General features: G+C 46.1%; 2 protein-coding genes across 3 annotated transcripts in view; both read left to right on the forward strand.

The window, feature by feature from the left end:
- The window catches only part of col4a4 (collagen, type IV, alpha 4), a 33,090-nt gene extending 21,953 nt beyond the window's left edge, over window positions 1-11,137 (forward strand). The window contains exons 31-47 of the mRNA XM_040191628.2: window positions 22-189; window positions 268-411; window positions 561-668; window positions 1,290-1,468; window positions 1,568-1,631; window positions 1,864-1,938; window positions 2,122-2,229; window positions 4,026-4,133; window positions 5,696-5,767; window positions 6,387-6,515; window positions 6,587-6,694; window positions 8,020-8,175; window positions 8,397-8,645; window positions 8,816-8,932; window positions 9,022-9,210; window positions 9,290-9,573; window positions 10,519-11,137. Of these exons, the coding sequence (XP_040047562.2) occupies window positions 22-189; window positions 268-411; window positions 561-668; window positions 1,290-1,468; window positions 1,568-1,631; window positions 1,864-1,938; window positions 2,122-2,229; window positions 4,026-4,133; window positions 5,696-5,767; window positions 6,387-6,515; window positions 6,587-6,694; window positions 8,020-8,175; window positions 8,397-8,645; window positions 8,816-8,932; window positions 9,022-9,210; window positions 9,290-9,573; window positions 10,519-10,779 (2,519 nt within the window). The 3' untranslated portion in view covers window positions 10,780-11,137. The remainder of the gene's footprint in view (window positions 1-21; window positions 190-267; window positions 412-560; window positions 669-1,289; window positions 1,469-1,567; window positions 1,632-1,863; window positions 1,939-2,121; window positions 2,230-4,025; window positions 4,134-5,695; window positions 5,768-6,386; window positions 6,516-6,586; window positions 6,695-8,019; window positions 8,176-8,396; window positions 8,646-8,815; window positions 8,933-9,021; window positions 9,211-9,289; window positions 9,574-10,518) is intronic.
- Window positions 11,138-13,833: 2,696 nt separating this feature from the next.
- parlb (presenilin associated, rhomboid-like b) lies at window positions 13,834-19,022 on the forward strand. 2 transcript variants are annotated; one of them, XM_040184619.2, is made up of 10 exons: window positions 13,834-14,089; window positions 14,718-14,934; window positions 15,006-15,146; window positions 15,330-15,378; window positions 15,454-15,549; window positions 16,054-16,203; window positions 16,276-16,346; window positions 17,619-17,720; window positions 17,807-17,904; window positions 18,564-19,022. In XM_040184619.2, the coding sequence occupies exons 1-10, from the start codon at window positions 14,013-14,015 to the stop codon at window positions 18,685-18,687; spliced, it is 1,125 nt and encodes a 374-aa protein (XP_040040553.2). In that variant the 5' UTR covers window positions 13,834-14,012; the 3' UTR covers window positions 18,688-19,022. The 2 variants fall into 2 exon arrangements, with proteins under 2 accessions (XP_040040553.2, XP_077961813.1); XM_078105687.1 differs by having other exon boundaries at window positions 13,860-14,089; window positions 15,291-15,378.
- Window positions 19,023-19,472: the final 450 nt, after the last annotated feature.

Here is a 19,472-nt window from a genome sequence, read left to right on the forward strand (position 1 = left end):
CGTTATCATATCTGTGCTCAGGTTTCTGTGGGGAGAAGGGTGAGATCGGCGAGGGGGGTCCTCCGGGTTTTGGCCCTCAAGGCCCTCCAGGTACACCGGGTTATCTGGGTTTACCTGGTTACCAGGGGCCACAGGGCTCCCCCGGTCCTTGTGGAGACTCTGGACTTCCAGGGCTGGATGGTCCAAAAGGTGAGATTTCCACAGACCAGCACATCTGAGTTTAAATGTATCCCAATTATGCCCAGGAATATTGACTGTTTGTGTCAGGTCTTACGGGGCCGGTAGGCCATGACGGAGGCCTGGGGGGCCCTGGTCGGACCGGGATCCTCGGAGCTCCGGGTAGGATGGGTGAGAGAGGGTTCAACGGACGAGACGGAAGTCCTGGATGTGAGGGCCAGAAAGGAGAGAAGGGTACTCTTCAAAATCATTATTGTACCACTATAGTTATGCTACTGTACTGTGATAAACCACTAGTGTAAACATATAGAATAACTGCCTGTTAGAGAGAGAGAGAGACCACCCGTAACACTGCCCTATGTGTGTGTGTGTGTGTCCCACAGGTTTTAAAGGGGTCCCGGGGCCTCCGGGAGAGACCGAGGTGGTCCCAATCAAGGAAAGGAGAGGAAAACAAGGAACGCCTGGCATCAACGGTTTTCCTGGAGCACGAGGTCAGAGCTGTTACCGTAGAGGCTGTTGTCAGGGTGTGATGTCACACAGGACATGGTAGAGTCACATTGTTTCCAGATCAGAGGTCAGAGGCTGCAGTCAAGTTTTCAACCAGTGAACAGGAAGTGACCATATTAGGACTGAGAAGGAAGTTGAGATGCCATATGCTAACAATTATCCATTAGCCCGCCCTAAAGCACCCCCTGCGTTATGGTCTGTAAGGGACCTGTGAATCAGTGTGTAGCTCCCCCCACTTATGGTCTGTTTGACTCGAAATGGACCCTAATTTACTAAATTGATATCATGCTGTATTGAAGAAGACTTGAAGCTAGATGGAAACCATAAATTCAATGTTTTAAATGTTTACTGAGGGAATAAATCAAGAGAGAAGTGTCATCTTCTCATAGACTTCTATGGAACCAGAGGAGTTGCCCCCTAGTGGTCACTACAGAGTTTACACGAATGTTTGTTTGGCTCACAGAAGCCAACGATAACAACAATACCAGCAGAACTGTGGCCAAATTGAATTGCTGACAGCTGGGATTTTACCAAGATGTTGTGCGTGTCTGTGATGAGGTTACATGACCAGATCGTGAATTTTACATTACATTCACTCTCTGCAGGAAGTAAAGGTGTGCAAGGAGCTGCTGGTAAGCCAGGTTATCGGGGCATCAACGGACCCATGGGCATCGCAGGACTCCCAGGACCCGAAGGTCCGTTCGGGCCACCAGGACCTCCAGGATCACCCGGACGCAATGGACCACCTGGATTCATCGGCTTCCCAGGAGGAACCGGAGATCCGGTAAGAGAACCCGAGGACGAGGTTTAAAGATGAGATCCAAAGAACCCAAACCTGTTTGCTAGTGTTTGTATTCAGAAATATCTTGTATTTCTGTTGCAGGGTGACCTGGGATGTCCAGGGAAATTAGGAGCATCCGGTCACCCAGGATGTGCTGGACCTAAAGGTATCCACCGAGCACGGACTCTTACTTTACCTTTTCTTTACTTTAGTTTATTGTGTATTACTTTACTTTAATTCCTTTGCGTATCTTTGCTCTACTTAACAACTTAATTTTCCATTACTTTACTTCCCTTTAATTTTACTTTACTACTAACCCCACACCAAACGGGTTTCTTTTCACCAGTCGGGTTTACTTTATTTTTCCTACTTATTGCATTTTTTTATTTACCTTTCAGGTGATAAAGGAGACTCCATCAGTGGTATTGGTCCACCTGGAGACAAAGGGCCTCCTGGAGACTTCGGGTCCTTAGGTGATTATCTGGTTTTGGTTCAGCTGCAGTGACTGGGAAAATAAAGATAATTAACAACACTTTGGTTTTAATGTTTCAAAAACTATTAATATGAAATCTGTTGAAGTTAGAGGAACTTGTTTGTTGATTGACATTCTGGGAGAAACCAGCATGTGCGTTTTAGATGCTGTTTGTCTCTCTCAGGACCTCCTGGACCTCCAGGAGAACCAGGTAGAGTTGGTTTCATTGGGTCTCCGGGGCTGAGAGGATGCAAAGGAGATCCAGGAGATCAAGGGCAACTGGGCCCAACAGGTACAAAACTTCTCCACTACAGTCCAAGGTTATTATAGTTTTGAATTTTTCACTAGTTTTTATTTTTATTTAGTTTTGACTTTTTGTTTTCAATTTCAGTTTAGTTTTAATTAGTTTTTAAAGCGGGTTTGCTAGTTTAGTTTTTATTTTTTGAAAATGCTTAGTTTTAGTTTATAGTTTTATATTTTTATATTTTTAGTTTTTATTAGTTTCAGTATTAGGTGGGGGGGGGCAATCAGGGAAGCTTCATTTTTTGCTTGCAAAACGAAATGCTCAAAATGAATTGTAGATACAAGCTATAATAAGTAATACAAACTCAACACAACATACCATTTAAAAAATGTATTTAGGACAGATGAACAGCCATCCACAAGAGACAACTATGGAATATGTGTCAGTCAGTGTGTTTGTGTCATTAACCAGAAAAATTCCACTGGACACAAAAATATCAACAACAGAACATAAAATGTCGATATGGGTACAAATATGTAAACAGTCAGAAGATGCAACAGTCAATAGACTAAAGACACACGTGAACAGCATGTACTAAACCCATTAATGAGCCACACAGGACATTGCTTGGGAGCCGGGAGTCTCAGGGAGCTCAATCTGAAAAAAATCTAAAACCCAATAAAAACTCTAGAGCAGCGATTCCCAAAGTGTGGACCGAGAGGTCATTTACAATAAATAAATAAAGTTTTTTCATTTTTCATTTTTAAAAGTTTGAAATTAATATAAAAATATTTATGATGCGGCACATTAGGTATGTGGAACATTAATTGATGAAGCACAAACAATTTAAACGGACAGATTAATAAAACAATAAGGCTCTCGCTCCAAACGGCTGCTCTTGTCCGCCTGTCGTTGTTCAACAAACGCGGCGCCCTCTTGTGGTATTAACGTCAATATACCGCGTTGTCCGCACTCCAAGGCGCATTTAAAAGGCTTTAACTTCCTCACAAAACGACAGTGCCTTATAATCCGGAGCGCCTTATATACACGGATCAATTGGTTAATCGGTGGATCCGTACTGGTTGTTCACTCTGCCAAACACGCCGAAGCTCGTCTACGACGGCGAGATGCTGAGTGAGATACGGAGCTGCTTTCAGGGCGCGTCGGAGAAACGAAGCTGTCGTTCTCGCCGAGCACTTCATGAGATTAGAGAGCGAGAGACGGCGCCCTTTTCTCTACAGACGCTGAACCATCTAAACGGGGAAATAAGTTATTCTAAAAGCAGCCGAAGATTTAAGGTGTGGACGGCGAGGGGGGCGGCGAGAGCGGACGCACCTCGCGGCATCGATCGGACCCTGAACGCACCGTCTCCACCTTACCGTGGAGACGGTAAGGTGGAGACCTGCCTTGGTTTAAGGTGGAGCGCGAGCAGAGTTTCTCCTCGCGAGCAACGAAGCTCACGTTTCGCAAGCGAGCAAATACCTCGCGGAGACGGACTTTTGCTCGAGTTTGGGAAGCGCTGTTCTATAGCATTGACAAAGACGAAAACTAAAGACATTTTCTCTATAATTCTATTTTATTTTAGTTAGTTTTGTAAAGACACAATACAGTTTGAGTTAGTTATCGTTTTTTTATAAAGGCTCGTTTTTATTTTTATTTCAGTTGCCGAAAAAAAAATCACACCTCGTTTTCGTTTTTTTGTTAGTTATAATAACCTTGCTACAGTCACATGACCTCACGGTTAGGCTATAAAAGAACTCAATTGAAGTCACATGACTTCACGTCCACCACTAAGCAAAATGAGGACTGTCTGTCTTATTCTTTGTCTGTCTGCATTATTCCAGGTGTGGTCGGTCCCACTGGTCCCAGAGGTCGTTTAGGTTTTCCAGGTCTACCTGGTAAAGCCGGTGCTGATGGTCCTCCGGGACCTCCAGGCTTCCATGGTCTCCCAGGTCAGAACCGCAACCTGTAGTGGCTGTGATGTGACACATGTTACATCATTGACACATTAAGCCGGATCCCATTGAGACTTGAGGGCTATTGCACGAATAAGGGATTAAGTCGGGATATTCACGTTATCCTGGATGGATTTAGCTTTGAATTAATTACCTGCATGAGAGGTATAGATTTACTGGAAATGGAATCCATTATTTGTGCAGACTGCTGGGTCCCAAAATTCAGCAACGCAGAGCGTGAATCCATGATCTCACCATCCCACAGATGTCTGTATGGCACTGCGCTTTTTTGCAAACGGCATGTTTTTATATGCCGAAACTGTAAATAAAGGCACTATTTGTGGTACTGTCAGTGTGTGTGTTTGGCACTGAAGTCCTTGGCTCACATCTTTATTACCTTCCCTGCACAGAAGAATGTGTTACATCAAAGAGGATTTCCAGGATTTTCTGCAGGTGGGACACAGTCAGTATCTGTCCCACCCTGAATCCCCCCATCACAGGCTGCCTTGGTTTAAAACAAGGACCAATTCCTCAGCTGGGGTGAAGCCTGGTGCCCCCCCCCCCCAAATGAGCCTTCGTCTTTAGATAAAATATGTGAGCAGGCGTCTTGTAAGTCACTAATACACCATTTGCAAACTGTTAAGGCACTTATCAGCCTGTTGCCAATATCTTTTTTGTCTAGTCTTGTTCATTCTGTATGGACATTAATTGTAGAAATATATTTAGAATTAGACACAGTTTACAGAGATTTGTAAATGTAAAACTTATTCTCTCATTGTGAATAAGGGTTTGAAATTAGTCTTTAGGGTAAATTTCCAGAGGAAGATTAATTCCCTCTGCTCACTTTTAAGACAAAGTATGCTAAATAATTATACATTTTATTTATATAGTGCTTTACATGGTAGGCTCATTAGCACATAAACACAAATACAGCAATAAAACCGACACATAAAACAAGCATATTAAAACCGTCTACAACTTTCCTGTAAGTAGATATTTTTAGACCCTTCGTCATTCCGTCGGTCAGCGATTGTCTAACAGGCTTTTCTCTGTTTAATTACAGCTGCGTTTTTCCCTTTTTGCATATTAGAGGCTTCACCTCCTCAGAAGTTTCCATAATTAGTTGCTGCTCAGCGGGTTAAAAATATGCTGCGCGCGTCTTCTCCATCTGTGCATCAGTAGATGTGTGATGGACACCGTGGTCTACTTAAGCGTGAACGTGCACTGATCCAGCTGTGTGCATCTGGATGGACTAAGCTCCTCCTCCTCATCCCGTGCAACCGATTAAGATCAAACTAAGTCAAGCTGAACCTTTTCACTTAAACTGGATTTCTTTATTCTGCTTTTGTGCAATCAGTAGATAACTCTGTCTGGTGACCCTTCCTCTTCTTCCTAGCTAAAGATGTCTTTCAAAATAAGAGCTCCACATAATTTTACAAAAATGGGATTTTCACACTTTTTTATGATAGTTTGTTGTTTAATTTATCTACTCACATATCTCAGAGCACATGAGTTTGATTTTGTCAAAAGACATTTACACAGGTTTTTTTTTGCGTCAGGTCCTCCCGGACCGCTCGGCCTCCACGGACTAGACGGACTGAAAGGAGTCAAGGGGGACATGGGGATCAGAGGTACAAGTATTTGATACAATTCAATATTGAAACAAAGGCTCCTTCTCTCCTTGTGTGCAAGTGTCATGTGACAAATTGAAATAAACTGATGGTTCTGACAATAGATCACAAGCTTCAGGCTTGAAATGTGAATATCTGTGTTGTGAGTAAAAGACGCAATAGCTGCTGGGAAACAGGAAACAGGAGTGCATAGCCACTAGGTTCAATTGGCCCAAACGCACCAGAACTTTTGGGTTTCAAAGTTTTGGTCTCACTGTGGACGTGTCTGCTTCATTATCCGTAACGTTCACAAGGAGACAGACCCTTCCGAACTCAAAGTCCTTGATTGTTGAGGGGGGAGCAGATTTGGACAAAACTTTTTTGAGTTTATTGACTTCATTGAGAGGCAGAACAGGGCTGAAAACTATTGAAACTATCAGGGTTATTTTGCTGTCTCTTATTACTGACCAATAATAATCTCAATAATCTATTCATCCTTCCATGTCTGTGCTTTTTTAAGGGTTTTTTACAGCCAATCTTAAGAATCAATAAAGGTTTAAGAATCCTGTCTGTCTGAAACTTTCTGAGGCTTTTGTTTTGTCATTGTTATTGCAATAGTAACATCCATCTGTTCGTTCAGGTTTGGGTGAACCGGGGCCTCCTGGTTTTATTGGTCTTCCGGGGGAAAAAGGTCCTCCTGGTCCACCGGGATACGGTGGTTCATCCCCACCCGGCCCACCAGGACCAAAAGGCCCCCCAGGACCCACAGGTCTGTAGTGGGATTTCTCACAAGGGGTTGGTATATGGCGGTTTGACTGATGGGTCTTCAACCTGTTGCAGGACCACCTGGGAATTTAGGACCTCCGGGTAAACCTGGACCGGACTGCAAAGTTCTGATCCCGGGGCCTCGTGGAGATCCTGGTCCTACTGGAAAAGACGGAGAGACAGGTAAGACTTTAACTTCTGGGTTTACATCCATCCATCCGTCCATCCATTTTCCTCCGCTTATCCGTGGTCAGGTTCCTAGCAGTCAAAGTGGACGTTAGCACGGAGTTGCCAAAGTTAACCGTCAAGTTCTGGGTCAGAGAATCTTTTCCCAGAAAGAGAAGTAGTTCAGACTTGTTGGGGTTGATTTTCAAATGGTGAGCGGACATCAACTGAGAGATGTCCGTCAGACAGGCAGAGATCCGTGCAACTCCAGAAAAGAACAAACTCCAACACTTCTCCAGGAGTTTGGTTCCAGAGCCAGTACTGTGCATACTATACCTAGCTGGTACGGCTCCCCCTACTGCCCCAGCTCCGGGTCTTTCCTCGCTAGCGAGGTGCCCCTTAACATGCCCCTTAAGAGCTTGTCTAAGCTGCCACCTAGACCAGGACCCCTGCCCGCCGCCCAAGCCACATAGGACCCGACCCTGATGCTTAACCCTGCAAGTAGTGAGTCCACAGGATGGCTGCCCCACATTTTTCCTTTGGGCTGAATCTGATCGGGCCCAATAGGCAAAGGCGTGGCCACCAGATGCTCTCCGGCAAGTTCCCTTCCTGAGGGCCGTAAAGATTGTGATGTAAGATTTTGCACAGACAATTGGTACATAAGAATGAAGGCTCTGAATCAAATATGTCTTTCTCTGTTTATTTCCTTGCAAGGAAAGAAAGGTCACAACGGCTTCCTGCTCAGTTGACTAGTAGTTCTTATACCTACAGGTGGCCTCCAAACCATCTTGTTGTGTCTCTATAGACAGGAGACTGTCATCTTATCACTGTGAGACACTCCAGCTCAATTATTTTTCTTGGCCGCCCGATCCCAGCACGTTCAATGAAACATTTTGAAGGATAACATACATTACATTAAATTTCATTTACCTGACACTTTTATCCAAAGCGACTTACAATACATTTTTGACCCAAGGTTTTATATGTGCCGGGGGAACAGTTAGGGGTTGGATGTCTTGCTCAGGGACAATTTGACATGGGACATGGAGCAGCCAGGGTTCGAACCGCCAACCCTGCGGTTTCCCACCGCACCCACTCTCCTCCATACGCCACCGTTGCCTCCACATAAATTTTTTCCATTGCAAGTTCAGGGTGTTAAACTGCTCCAACTGGGGTCCCTCCATTGACACCTGTTTGCCAGGGCAAACCCTACCCTGGGCTGATCCCCTGGACAACATCGCTCATAGGATCACTGAGCCACTCCTCAACCACGTTATGGTGACGCTTCAACTTCAATAGATAAATCCCTTTTGACGACCTCCAACATTTGTTTGGTCTTCCAGGGTGTGCCGGTGAAGTTGGGGACGCAGGGCCGAACACTCCGCTATCTGGTGACGTCGGGGACAACGGGAACCCAGGATGCGAGGGGCCTGGAGGCCCACAGGGACCTCAGGGGCCCAGAGGACTGCCGGGACAGCCCGGAGGTCCAGGAGAGAAAGGTCAGACTGTTTCTTCTTTCCATCTTTGAAGGTGATAAATACAATACCCAGAAAAAATGTTTTGTCTCCACCCAGCTCTCAACAGCTAATAATGCTCAAAGTGTTTATCTGTAAACCTGGAAGAGAGGATATCAGAACTTTAGAACTGAGTAACCAATAAACCTTTACTCGTAAAGTCCTATGATGAACTGTCTTATAGTCTTACATCTATGGGTCCTCAGGTACACGGGGGTCCACCGGTCTGATGGGAGTGTCTGGGAATCGGGGTCTTAAAGGCTGCACTGGTCCTAGTGGAACTACTGGACCAAAGGGTTCCACCGGCCTGACGGGTCCAAAGGGGGAGCCGGGACGGGTCTTGTCCTGCCTCCCTCATTCCCCAGCGCCGCCAGGTCTGCCGGGGAACCCCGGCCCCCCTGGCCCAGACGGAGATATTGGCATCGAGGGAGTGTTCGGCCATATCGGACCCAAAGGTTGGTGCTCCAACAAAGTGGACCCAATAAAACCAAATCCAGAACCTCTTCAGATTAATTTAAGGAGAGACCAACCAAAAAGTCCTAAAGTATCTTCTGATGTGAAACCTCAACCATCGGGTTCCTCCTCTTTGCTGCTGATCATGATGGTTGTTGACGATGCATTTCAGGTAGGAAGGGGGATTTTGGGTCTGAGGGACCGATAGGTGTCGAAGGGGTCCCGGGTCTAGATGGAGGCCGAGGAGAGCCGGGCCGGCCAGGGGAAAATGGAGTCACGGGAGCCAAAGGTGAGACCCTGTCCCGTCAACTTCTCTGTATTTGAGTCACAGTCCTTGTGGACTTGTTGGTGTTACATTCTGTGGTCTCTGTGTCTCAGGTTATTCTGGACCAATGGGGGACCGTGGGCCTCCTGGATCCATGAAGAACCTGAACTCGGGCTTCTTGCTGGTGTTGCACAGCCAATCAAATGCAATTCCATCCTGTCCAGTAGACATGAGGGTTCTGTGGGTCGGATACAGTCTGCTGTACCTGGAAGGTCAGGAGAAAGCTCACACTCAAGACCTGGGTATGTAAATACATATATATTTACATGTATGTATATATATACACACATTAAATCTATTCCATGTGTTACCTGTTCCCAGGTCAGGCGGGTTCTTGCATGCGGGTCTTCTCCACCATGCCGTTCTCCTCCTGCAACATGGGAACCTGCTCCTATGCTAGTCGCAACGACAAATCCTATTGGCTGTCCACAACGGCGGCCATCCCCAGCCTGCCTGTGGGCGGAGCCTCCATCAAGGAGCACATCAGCCGCTGTATAGTGTGCGAAGCCCCCTCCTCACCCGTCACTCTGCACAGCCAGACCGCAAACCAGCCAGACTGCCCCCCCGACTGGAGGAGCCTGTGGACCGGATACTCTTTCCTAATGGTGGGTACAAATACTACTATAATACAGCAGTGCCAGTAGTACTACGGGTGCTGATGCTGCTACTGAGTATTCTACTACAACTACTGTTATATTACTTCTACTACAATTACTTCTATCACTCTTGTACTACTTATATTACTGCAGAATTTTCTGTAATCATTAATACCGCTTCGTAGTATTTGATAACTCTTGTCTAACACCTGACGACGATGATGATTACAATGACCAGAGGTGTCAAGTACCTTACTTAAGTAGAATTTTGGTGTATCTATACTTTACTGGAGTATTTATTTTTCAGACGACTTTTTACTTCTACCCCTACTCCAGAGTTTAAAAATAGCCTTGTAGTCTTATTTCATTTTGGCTTCTTTTCATTCCGGCTTTTCGTCGTTCAAACACACACACGCAACCTGTCCAGATAAACCATGCCATCCGGGTAGACTCCATTTGATTATGGTTGGATGAGAAGTATAAACATATATCATCCAGACACGCTATTGGTTCCCTCTGCGATGCACCTGCAGATGACGCCGGGTGCGAAAAGTGGTTCCTTTGTCAGAACGGCAGGTTGGGTGGTCGGTTCCTCCGGTGGTCCGTGGTAGGATCCCTTTTCAGAACAGCACAAGCCGATCTCAGTTGGGTATTTAGCGACATGCAGATTCCATGTCACGTTAAATGAGTATCTTCATGGCTGTGGGTTTGCCACAAAGGGAAACAAAGCCTAAAAAAATGGGTTATTTGGCCAATGTGATAACCGACTGCTGCCAGTTCAGTGTTTCCCACCATTATAACAGGCGTGCCCCCCCACACCCCGGAAAAGGTTCGACCCCTCCCCCCATGAAGTAGTAAACCTGGGGAAGACACTGTAGTCTACCAAGATGTGTGTCATTTAACCGTCACTGGGAAACGGGTTCTCGTCTCTTATCTGATCGGGGTGCGTTGCAGCACACGGGAGCCGGCGACGAGGGCGGCGGTCAGTCTCTGACATCATCAGGAAGCTGCCTGACGGACTTCCGGGCCCAGCCCTTCGTGGAGTGTCAGGGCCCTCGAGGAACCTGCCACTACTTCGCCAACATCTACAGCTTCTGGCTGACCAGGGTGGAGGCCACCGCCCCGGCCCATGAGCAGGGCTCCTCCACCACCCTGACGAACAGCTGGCAGCAGAGGGAGAGCATAGGGAGGTGCAGCGTCTGCATGAGGAAGTAAGGCGGAGGAGCACCACCCCCTTTTCCTTCACCTCCTCCACCTCGTCCTTCTCCACCTCTTTACTCAACACTGTCACTCTTCTCCCACCTACGCCTGCTCCACCAACTCCTCCTCCTCCTCTACTTCTTCCTGCCCTTTTCTTCTTCCTCCTCCTCATCTTCACCTCGCCTCCTATTCTTCCACCTCCTCCTTCTCCTCCTCCACTACCTCCTCCCTCCTTCACTTCCTGCAGTGTTTGCAGAGTCAAACAGGACAGAGAGGAAGAGACTTTTTGCTTTGTCTCTCTGATAAGAGACTGTCCTGTTAACTGTCACGCCACCAACCAACCAATCGATAAAGGTCATACTAAAAAACCTCATATTATTATTATTATTATTACTATGAAAATAATGTGATGGACCAACTGATTGGTTAGTGGCGTTGGACACCCGGGCGTCGGTGCCCTTTCAGGGGGGAAGCTGTGAATCTAGTTGACATTAAGCCTTGAAGTATGTTTTTGATCCCATTTTCTTTAAGGTCAGATTCAGTTTGAGAGTTTCTCTCCTTAAAAATGTTCTTCGGTTTGAGTGTAAAAACATCTGTTACTCTGAGTGGAAACCGGATGCACCAGGACCAGGACCAGGACCAGAACCAGAACCAGAACCAGAACCAGGACCAGAACCAGGACCAGGAGACTTTTCGGTTCCCGAAGCCAATTTGGCAAAATCACCAAAGCAACACAAAACTTGACCAAAAACTTGAACTCTGTCTCGCAGACTCTGTCTCACAGACTCTGTCTCACACACTCTGTCTCACACACTCTGTCTCACACACTGTCTCTCATCCTGTTTTGTCGCTTAATAAACTTCTGGATGTTCCATGTTTCACTGCTTCAATTGATCAAATGTCTGATTATGAATAAGAACGATAATCTGATTGATTAGAGTGACGAGGGGTTATGTTCTGCTTTAGAGAGACAGAGGAGGACGTACAGAATGAACAACGTAAAAGATGTACAACAATTCACACGACATAAGACATTGTGCTGTTAGAGAACCGTTCTAACGCAGGACGCGCGACTCTCCTGCTGACTGACGTCTTCGTCTCGTGGACTCATCATTCACTGCCCGACTACTGTTCCAATTCTAAAGTCTGCGTCCCGCCGAGAACGGTCATAATACCCGGATGTGACTCGCCCCGCCCATTTGACCGGGCACGCGTCGTCTGCCAAATATCCCAGAATGCATTTCACCTCAGCAACGGGCAATAACGATAGAGGAAAATAAACACAACTGTAAGTTGAAGCTAATCAATATTACTAACTTTATATTTAAGTCACGGATTGTAATTTTAGGATTTTTTCAGGTTAGAACTTTGTTCTGTTGTTTAATCAACATTTGTGTGGTCGGTTTGTCAACATTGAGCCTGTTCAATGAGCTCCAGAAGAACACAGAATAGAATAAAGAAATCCAGTTTAAGTGAAAAGGTTCAGCTTGACTTAGTTTGATCTTAATCGGTTGCACGGGATGAGGAGGAGGAGCTTAGTCCATCCAGATGCACACAGCTGGATCAGTGCACGTTCACGGCTTTAAGTAGAAGGTGTCCATCACACATCTACTGATGCACAGATGGAGAAGACGCGCGCAGCATATTTTTATGTAGCAGGCCAGCTGCAAAGAATACATCGCCATGGTTACCTGGTTTAATTCAACCTGCTTTCGTGCAAGCAAGTCAGAGCTAAATTCATCCAGGATAACGTGAATATCCCGACTTAATCCCTTATCCTGGTTTCGTGCAGGAGCCCTCAGGATGTTGGAGATGTGAGGTGTAGTTAACGGGACCATCAGACCTCCACATCGGGCGGTCAGCTCCTCTCAGCCCGCAGAGAGCAGCCTGTCCTGGGGAGAAATGCTCTGCTGGTAGAGACTGATGTTGGTTCACCGGTTATGTCACGTTTGTTTGAGGGCAGAGTTTAGATTCTTAACTTCATGTTTAAATTGAACTTAAACGTCTTGTCTGTATCGTCGTGTCTGAGGCTTGTGCATTAAAAAAAACTATTTTTGATTAAAGGACATGAGGAGACCGGCATCGGGACTCTAAACTGGCAGCAGGACTTCAGCTCCAAAGGGACTGAATTGTAACAACAATAAATGAACATTTTCCACATATGAATTATTGTATATTTCTCTATACGATATTTCATGTGTGGTCAGCTGCCTGCTGACATGCTTGAAATGGTTTCTATTCATTTCATTGTTTGAAGATATAAGAGTTTACCTATCGAACTGTAGCCTCATTGATCACTATACTACATACAGAAAATACTATGAGGTTGATCACTATTAATGTAGACGCAGATGAGGTTCAGGTACATTTTTAATTAACTTGTAGTTATGTTTGTACAATTAACTGTCGGCCTCTTGGTGTTTGAGTAACAAGGAGACAGTAGAGATAACATCATCATCAACTTTCATTTCAGACTCAAGGTCCAGTAGGTGTGTATTTGGAATGTAGCCCCGTTCAGTGAAATATGTACTGTTTATTGTTGTTATTGTATCCAACCTTCCCTTACTTATGAACCCATTCTAAAGCTAATGCAGCGTCATGTAATACAACAGCCCTGAACTAAATGGTCAGTAACATCTTATGTGTTTCCTCCATATAAATAAACATTTGTAACTGAAACTTCTGACTAACATTTGAAGCATTATTTTCACTTGTATCAACTTTATTTTTCAGTTTTTATTTTGTGCAAAGGTTTGCAGTTTATTGAGAATTACATATTAGACAAAAAATATTCTACATCATTTTTGGGGGAAGAAAATTAATTTAAATGTATTTTACATGTTAAAAATCATCCTGAAAATATAAAAAACATATGTTTTTAATGAAATAAGCCTAAACTAAAAACCTGTTTGTATATTTGTTTTAAATCAACAAAGAAAAGTGACAATAACAAATAGAAAATTGAGTGAAAAATTTAAAAGTTTGATATACAATAAATAGGAATTTTGAAAAACGTAATTTAAATGTATTTTTTGACTCGACTTTATTTTGAAAGTCATGGGCGGAAGCGGTTATATGTTTTTGACGTAAACGCCACCCGAAGGTTTTAATCAATCCCGGTGTGCAGTGTTCATCTCGGTCCTCCAAGTGTCGCTGTTCTTCTTCCGTTCGCGCCTCCGGAGGCGACGCGGTGACCCGGTAGTGAACGACATGCCGGGGTCGGCGGACCCGGGTCACCGGGCTCCAGTATGGCGTGGAGGAGCTGCGCGGCTCTGCTCAGACTCAGCGGGGAAGATGTTCTACGGAGCTCCGCGAGAGGAGGCAGGTCGGTCACATCATCCGGAGGAGGACGGTCGGCTCCGGCCAACAGCTTTTTAGAGCTAACGTTAGCCCCGTTAGCTCCGTTAGCGCTCAAGGGCAGTTCACTATCGGGGATGTAGCTCTCCAATGCTAGTTGTTTACCCGGCTAATGTTAGCTGGGTAGCTAACTGAGCTGTTTTCTTTGGCTACGTTTTTATAATACGGGTAGATGAAATCCAGCGTCCTGGTTGGTTGAGAAGGAGTCACGTGGTGTGCTGTACACATGTTTTCAGACAACAACACAAATAACTGATCATCAACTTGTGACGCCAGACGAACACCGAACCTAAAGGGACTAACGTTACTTTTTCTAGGCTCCTGAACTGCGACACACAACGTGTGATGGAAGCAGATATTTATTTACTATTTATAGTGTCGCTGGTAACCGTGTTATAAAAGCAACGAGATACTTTATCGTCAATAATGTGACGTTATAACAGTACAAGGGTTTGCCAACAACACCCTTGTACCTTCTAGCTTAAATTTGCCAACAGACTTTAATCGTTTCTTTTCAAATACACAGAATATAGCTGTTGGTACTGTTATTACGTACTGTCTATTTTACGTGTTTTTACCCTGTAAATACCAACCAGGTGGTCTCACGGCATCCAGCAGAGATGTGGCTTCAGGAAAGTTTCCAAGAAACCAGAATCCAAGAAGGCGGAGGAGGAGCTCGCGCCCCCCCACGCCGAGGCCTCGGAGGTCGCGCCCCAACGCCGGACCCCCGCTCCCCAAGTGGAGCACCGCGCTCCGCTGAGATCCCACCGGGCCTTCGGCCGGCTCGTCCGACCGCTGGTCTTCACCGTGGGGGTAAGTTGTTGTCCCTCGGAAGTGATGTCATCGGTGACGTCATCATCGGACAGCGGCTGACCCCGTGTTAGTTCACAGGCTGCTGCTTCGGCTCGGCAGCCGTCTGGCAGTACGAGTCGCTCAAGTCCCGAGTCCAGAGCTACTTCAACGAGGTCAGGGCCGACTGGCTGGAGAAGCTCAGGCCTCAGAAGCGAGGGGATGTCCGCAAAGAGGTGAGGGGGCGGCATGACGGGGGGGTGGGGGGCACGAGAGGGAGGGAGGCGGGGGGCGGGGGGCGTGTGCATGAGGTAGATGTTGTCTGCTGTCCGTCTTTGACCAGCTGAAGGTTTTAGTCTGATGAACTCGTTCCGGCTCAGATCACCGCTCTCGGTCCTGATTGGCCAGTTGTGTTTCAGGTCAACCAATGGTGGAACAGCTTGAGTGAGGGTCAGAGGACGGTCACAGGTGAGACGACGTCCGGACAAATCGCTTCAGTCTGCTGAAGGTTATGATGATACCGCTGCTGGTCTTGTTTCCCAGGGATCATTGCAGCGAATGCCATCGTGTTCTGCTGCTGGAGGGTTCCGTCCCTGCAGCGCTCCATGATGAAATACTTCACCTCCAACCCGGCCTCCAGTGAGTCCCAGCACACCTCTCTGAGGACCCTCGTCCAAGAGTTTCCCCAGCTTTCACCTCGGGGGGGGGGCAGTGGGTTCGGCTGACCGGGGGAGTCACTCCAGTGGCCCCGATTCTTTCAACAACAGAAACATATATCATTCTTTTAGAAAATATATATATATATATTTTTAATTGCACATTTTTTCAGGGGGGGCTGTTAATGGTACGAGAAACAGCAAATATGTGAATGGTGATACAGATTATTAAAGTCTGGAACTGTTGTTTGTTTGTGGCTGTTGTTTACCTCTTACAGAGGCTTGTTTGTGGCTGTTGTTTACCTCTTACAGATGCTTGTTTGTGGCTGTTGTTTACCTCTTACAGATGCTTGTTTGTGGCTGTTGTTTACCTCTTGGAGAGGCTTGTTTGTGGCTGTTGTTTACCTCTTACAGAGGCTTGTTTGTGGCTGTTGTTTACCTCTTGGAGAGGCTTGTTTGTGACTGTTGTTTACTGGTGTCCCTGCAGAGACTCGGTGCTCTCCGATGCTCCTCTCCACCTTCAGCCACTTCTCTTTCTTCCACTTGGCTGCCAACATGTACGTCCTGTGGAGCTTCTCGTCCAGCGCCGTGTCCATGCTGGGCAGAGAGCAGTTCATGGCCGTCTACCTGTCTGCAGGTGAGACCTGATGGACGTGTATATGTCATATAACGCTGGACTGATTCAAACTGTTGTCGATGTCTTTTTCAGGTGTTGTTTCTACGTTCTTCAGTTACGCGTGTAAGACGGCCACCGGGCGCTTCGGCCCGTCTCTGGGAGCCGTAAGTAACAACGAGACAACTGATCAATAATAATAATCAATAACGTGGATTGTAACAAAGTAAAGACTGTTTTATTTCAAACCTGAGTGTCTGTTTAGCGTCCATCCGGGGTCGGGTCGTGGGGGCAACAGCTCCAGCAGGGGACCCCAAACGTCCCGGGCCACATCTAGCAGGTCTGGCTGGGGGTCCCAGGCCAGTGCAGAGATATAACCTCGCCTCCTGGTCCTGGTCTTCCCCGGGCCTCTTCCCAGCTGGCCGTGTCTGGAACACCTCCATAAGGGGGCGCACATACACCACTCTGGTTGAATGCCCCCTACCTCCACAGGAATGTGAGAGAAGCTCCGCCGGAGGTGTGAGTTGAACCTTTGGACCGGGGCCTCGTCCAGACGTTCCCAGTTCACCCTCACCACACGCTTGGGTTTACCGGGTCTGACCCAGCTGTGCCCCTCTTCACCCGAGTGTCCAGAACATGTGGCCTCAGATCAGACGATGCGGTTGCAGAATGGATCATTGACCTTTGGCCTCAGGTGCTCTGGTACCACGTACACTTATGAACCTCCTTAAGTTCCAACACGGTGTTTGTTATGGATCAGTGACACAGAAGTCCAGTAACAAACAGCCGCTCGTGTTCAGATCAGTGAGGCCGTTCCTCCCAATCACGCCTCTCCAGTGATCTCCATCGTCACCCACATGCGCATTGAAGTCTGCCAGTAGGACCATGGAGTCCCCTACTGGAGCCCCATGCAGGACTCCATTCAGGGTCTCCAAAAAGGCCGAATACTCTGAGCTGCTGTTTGGTGCAAACGCACAGACAACCGTCCCCCCCCCGACCTCCCGAAGGCGGTGGGAAGAGGGAAGCCCCACCAGATCCAACTGACAACGCTCCGCCTCCCACACAAGCTCCGCCTCCTTCCCCCCCAGAGAGGTCCCCAGAGCCAGCATCTGCCTCCCTGGTCCATCTAGACCCCCACTGCCACCCCCACAGCGGGTTTAGCAGCTGTAGTTTATAAAAAGTTGGATATTATATATGAAATATATATTAATTCTGTAAAAAGAATCAACCAAAAAGTTCTAATCTTCAAATCCTTTAAAAATATGAGTGAAAATTCTGAAGCTACATGAATATTGTCCCAAAGAGTTCTAAATTAAACTGAAAATCCAACCAATGTCCCTAAAATATGTATGTAATATGTTCCCTCCTCCCGGAGGCGCTGAGAGGGTTTGTCGTGGTTCTGACCCGGACCCCCACCTGGTCTCTGTGTGTCTCCTCAGTCCGGAGCCATCATGACCGTCCTGGCTGCCGTCTGCACCAAGATGCCAGAAGCCAAACTGGCCATCATCTTCCTCCCCATGTTCACCTTCACCGCCGCCAACGTGAGCGCCGCTCCGCCCGCTCCACCTGCTCCACCTGCTCCACCTGTCCCATTGACATCATTGATCTCCATCTCTACTTCCTCCAGGCTCTGAAGGCCATCATCGCCATGGATACAGCCGGCGTGGTGCTGGGATGGAAGTTCTTCGACCACGCCGCTCATCTGGGAGGAGCCCTGTTCGGCGTGTGAGTCATTTAACCGCGTTGCTCAGCAACGGGAAAAACGATTTAAGTATGAGGAGGGAAGCTGGTGAATCGTTCCGACAAATTCAGATAAATGTTTTTATTTTGATTCAAATGTTCGGGGTTTAATGGATGTTGCTGAAGTTGATTTTCATAAACGTTCATTTTTATAAAAGGAACTATATATAATTAATATATATATAATATATAAAATATAATATATATATTATATTTTATATTATTAATTATTCTATATATATTATATATATATATATATTATATATATTTATATATATATATATATTATATATATTTATATATTATATATATATATTTATATATATATATTATATATATATATATATATATATTCTCCGTTGACGTTACTCCCTTAAAGGTTGTAGAATAAAACAAACGCTGAGTGTCAGTAGAGGCGCTTCTACTCTTAAATCTCTCTTTTTATCGATGGAGTCTGGTGCTTCTAGAGATCAAGGACGACTAAAACCGCCCCCTGAAGCTCATATTGGTTCTGTTGGGTGTTTACAGAACATTGCTCTGTTCTAGTGAAGGAACCTCCGGGCCTCAGTGCTGCGCTCTGAGCGTCTTCCAGTGACACGCTAAACTTCCCATCATGCACTCTGTTCCTCTCCTCTCTCTCCCAGCTGGTACATCCTGTTCGGCCACGAGTTGATCTGGAAGAACCGGGAGCCGTTCGTGAAACTTTGGCACGACCTGAGGACCGGAGGTTCTGGAGGGGGAGGAGCCGACGGAGGAGGCGCCGTGTAGGACGCCGAACAGCCGGGGCTGCTGGGAAAAAACTCAGGTGTAAAGATGTATCAAATGTACAGAGGGCGGTTCGCAGGACGTCCAGTAACCCGCGATCATGTTTCTACAAAAGCATCGACAAGGATTCTGATCCGTTTGTGTTTGACTGGTTTTGTTCCCGTTGTTTGATATTTAGAAACAAATCATCTGCACAGTGCAAGAGGATGTCGTCTGTGCAGAAAGTAAGCGAGAGATTTAAGGCTCTAATTGTACGAGGGAACATGAGACGTGTCCCTTCAGCCACGTGTGTCCTCCTGCATATTTATGTTTCTTTTGATTAAAACTGTAAAAACATGCGAGACATTTATTTTCCATCCGCTCCTCAAACTTTCATTTCTGAATTAATAAAAAAAAAAAAAAACATGTTCCTGTTTATATTAATAGTTTGTGTCCTGATCCGATGTCTTCCATCTAAGCCCCGCCCCCTCAGTCAGCTGACTGAACGGTTTGAAGTCCACAAACACACAAACAGCAGCGCACACAGAGCAGAGTCTGCTGAGTGACCTCAATAGAGAACATACAAAGTGCATTTAGGAGACAAGTTAAATAAATGAATGTGTGATTAGCATATCTTTCAGATATGTTTAAATTAGTTTATAGAAAAGAAATCCTTAAAGGAACTCATGAAATATAACGCAAGAGTTTCTTCATTGAAGCTGTAGTTCTCTATCAAACGAATACTAATTCAACCCAGTAGAACGAAGAGAGGAGGAACATACTACTGACGTAGTAATTATCTGTAGTTC

This window comes from Gasterosteus aculeatus, chromosome 1 (assembly GCF_964276395.1).
Source record: "Gasterosteus aculeatus chromosome 1, fGasAcu3.hap1.1, whole genome shotgun sequence".
Taxonomy (NCBI): Eukaryota; Metazoa; Chordata; class Actinopteri; order Perciformes; family Gasterosteidae; genus Gasterosteus; species Gasterosteus aculeatus.

Coding starts and splice junctions, on each gene's coding strand:
- parlb (XM_078105687.1), top strand. CDS start 14,013: ATGGCGTGGAGGAGCTGCGCGGCTCTGCTCAGACTCAGCGGGGAAGAT. Junction 15,147..15,290: donor GAGGGGATGTCCGCAAAGAG/GTGAGGGGGCGG, acceptor GTTCCGGCTCAG/ATCACCGCTCTCGGTCCTGA. Junction 16,204..16,275: donor GGCCGTCTACCTGTCTGCAG/GTGAGACCTGAT, acceptor TGTCTTTTTCAG/GTGTTGTTTCTACGTTCTTC.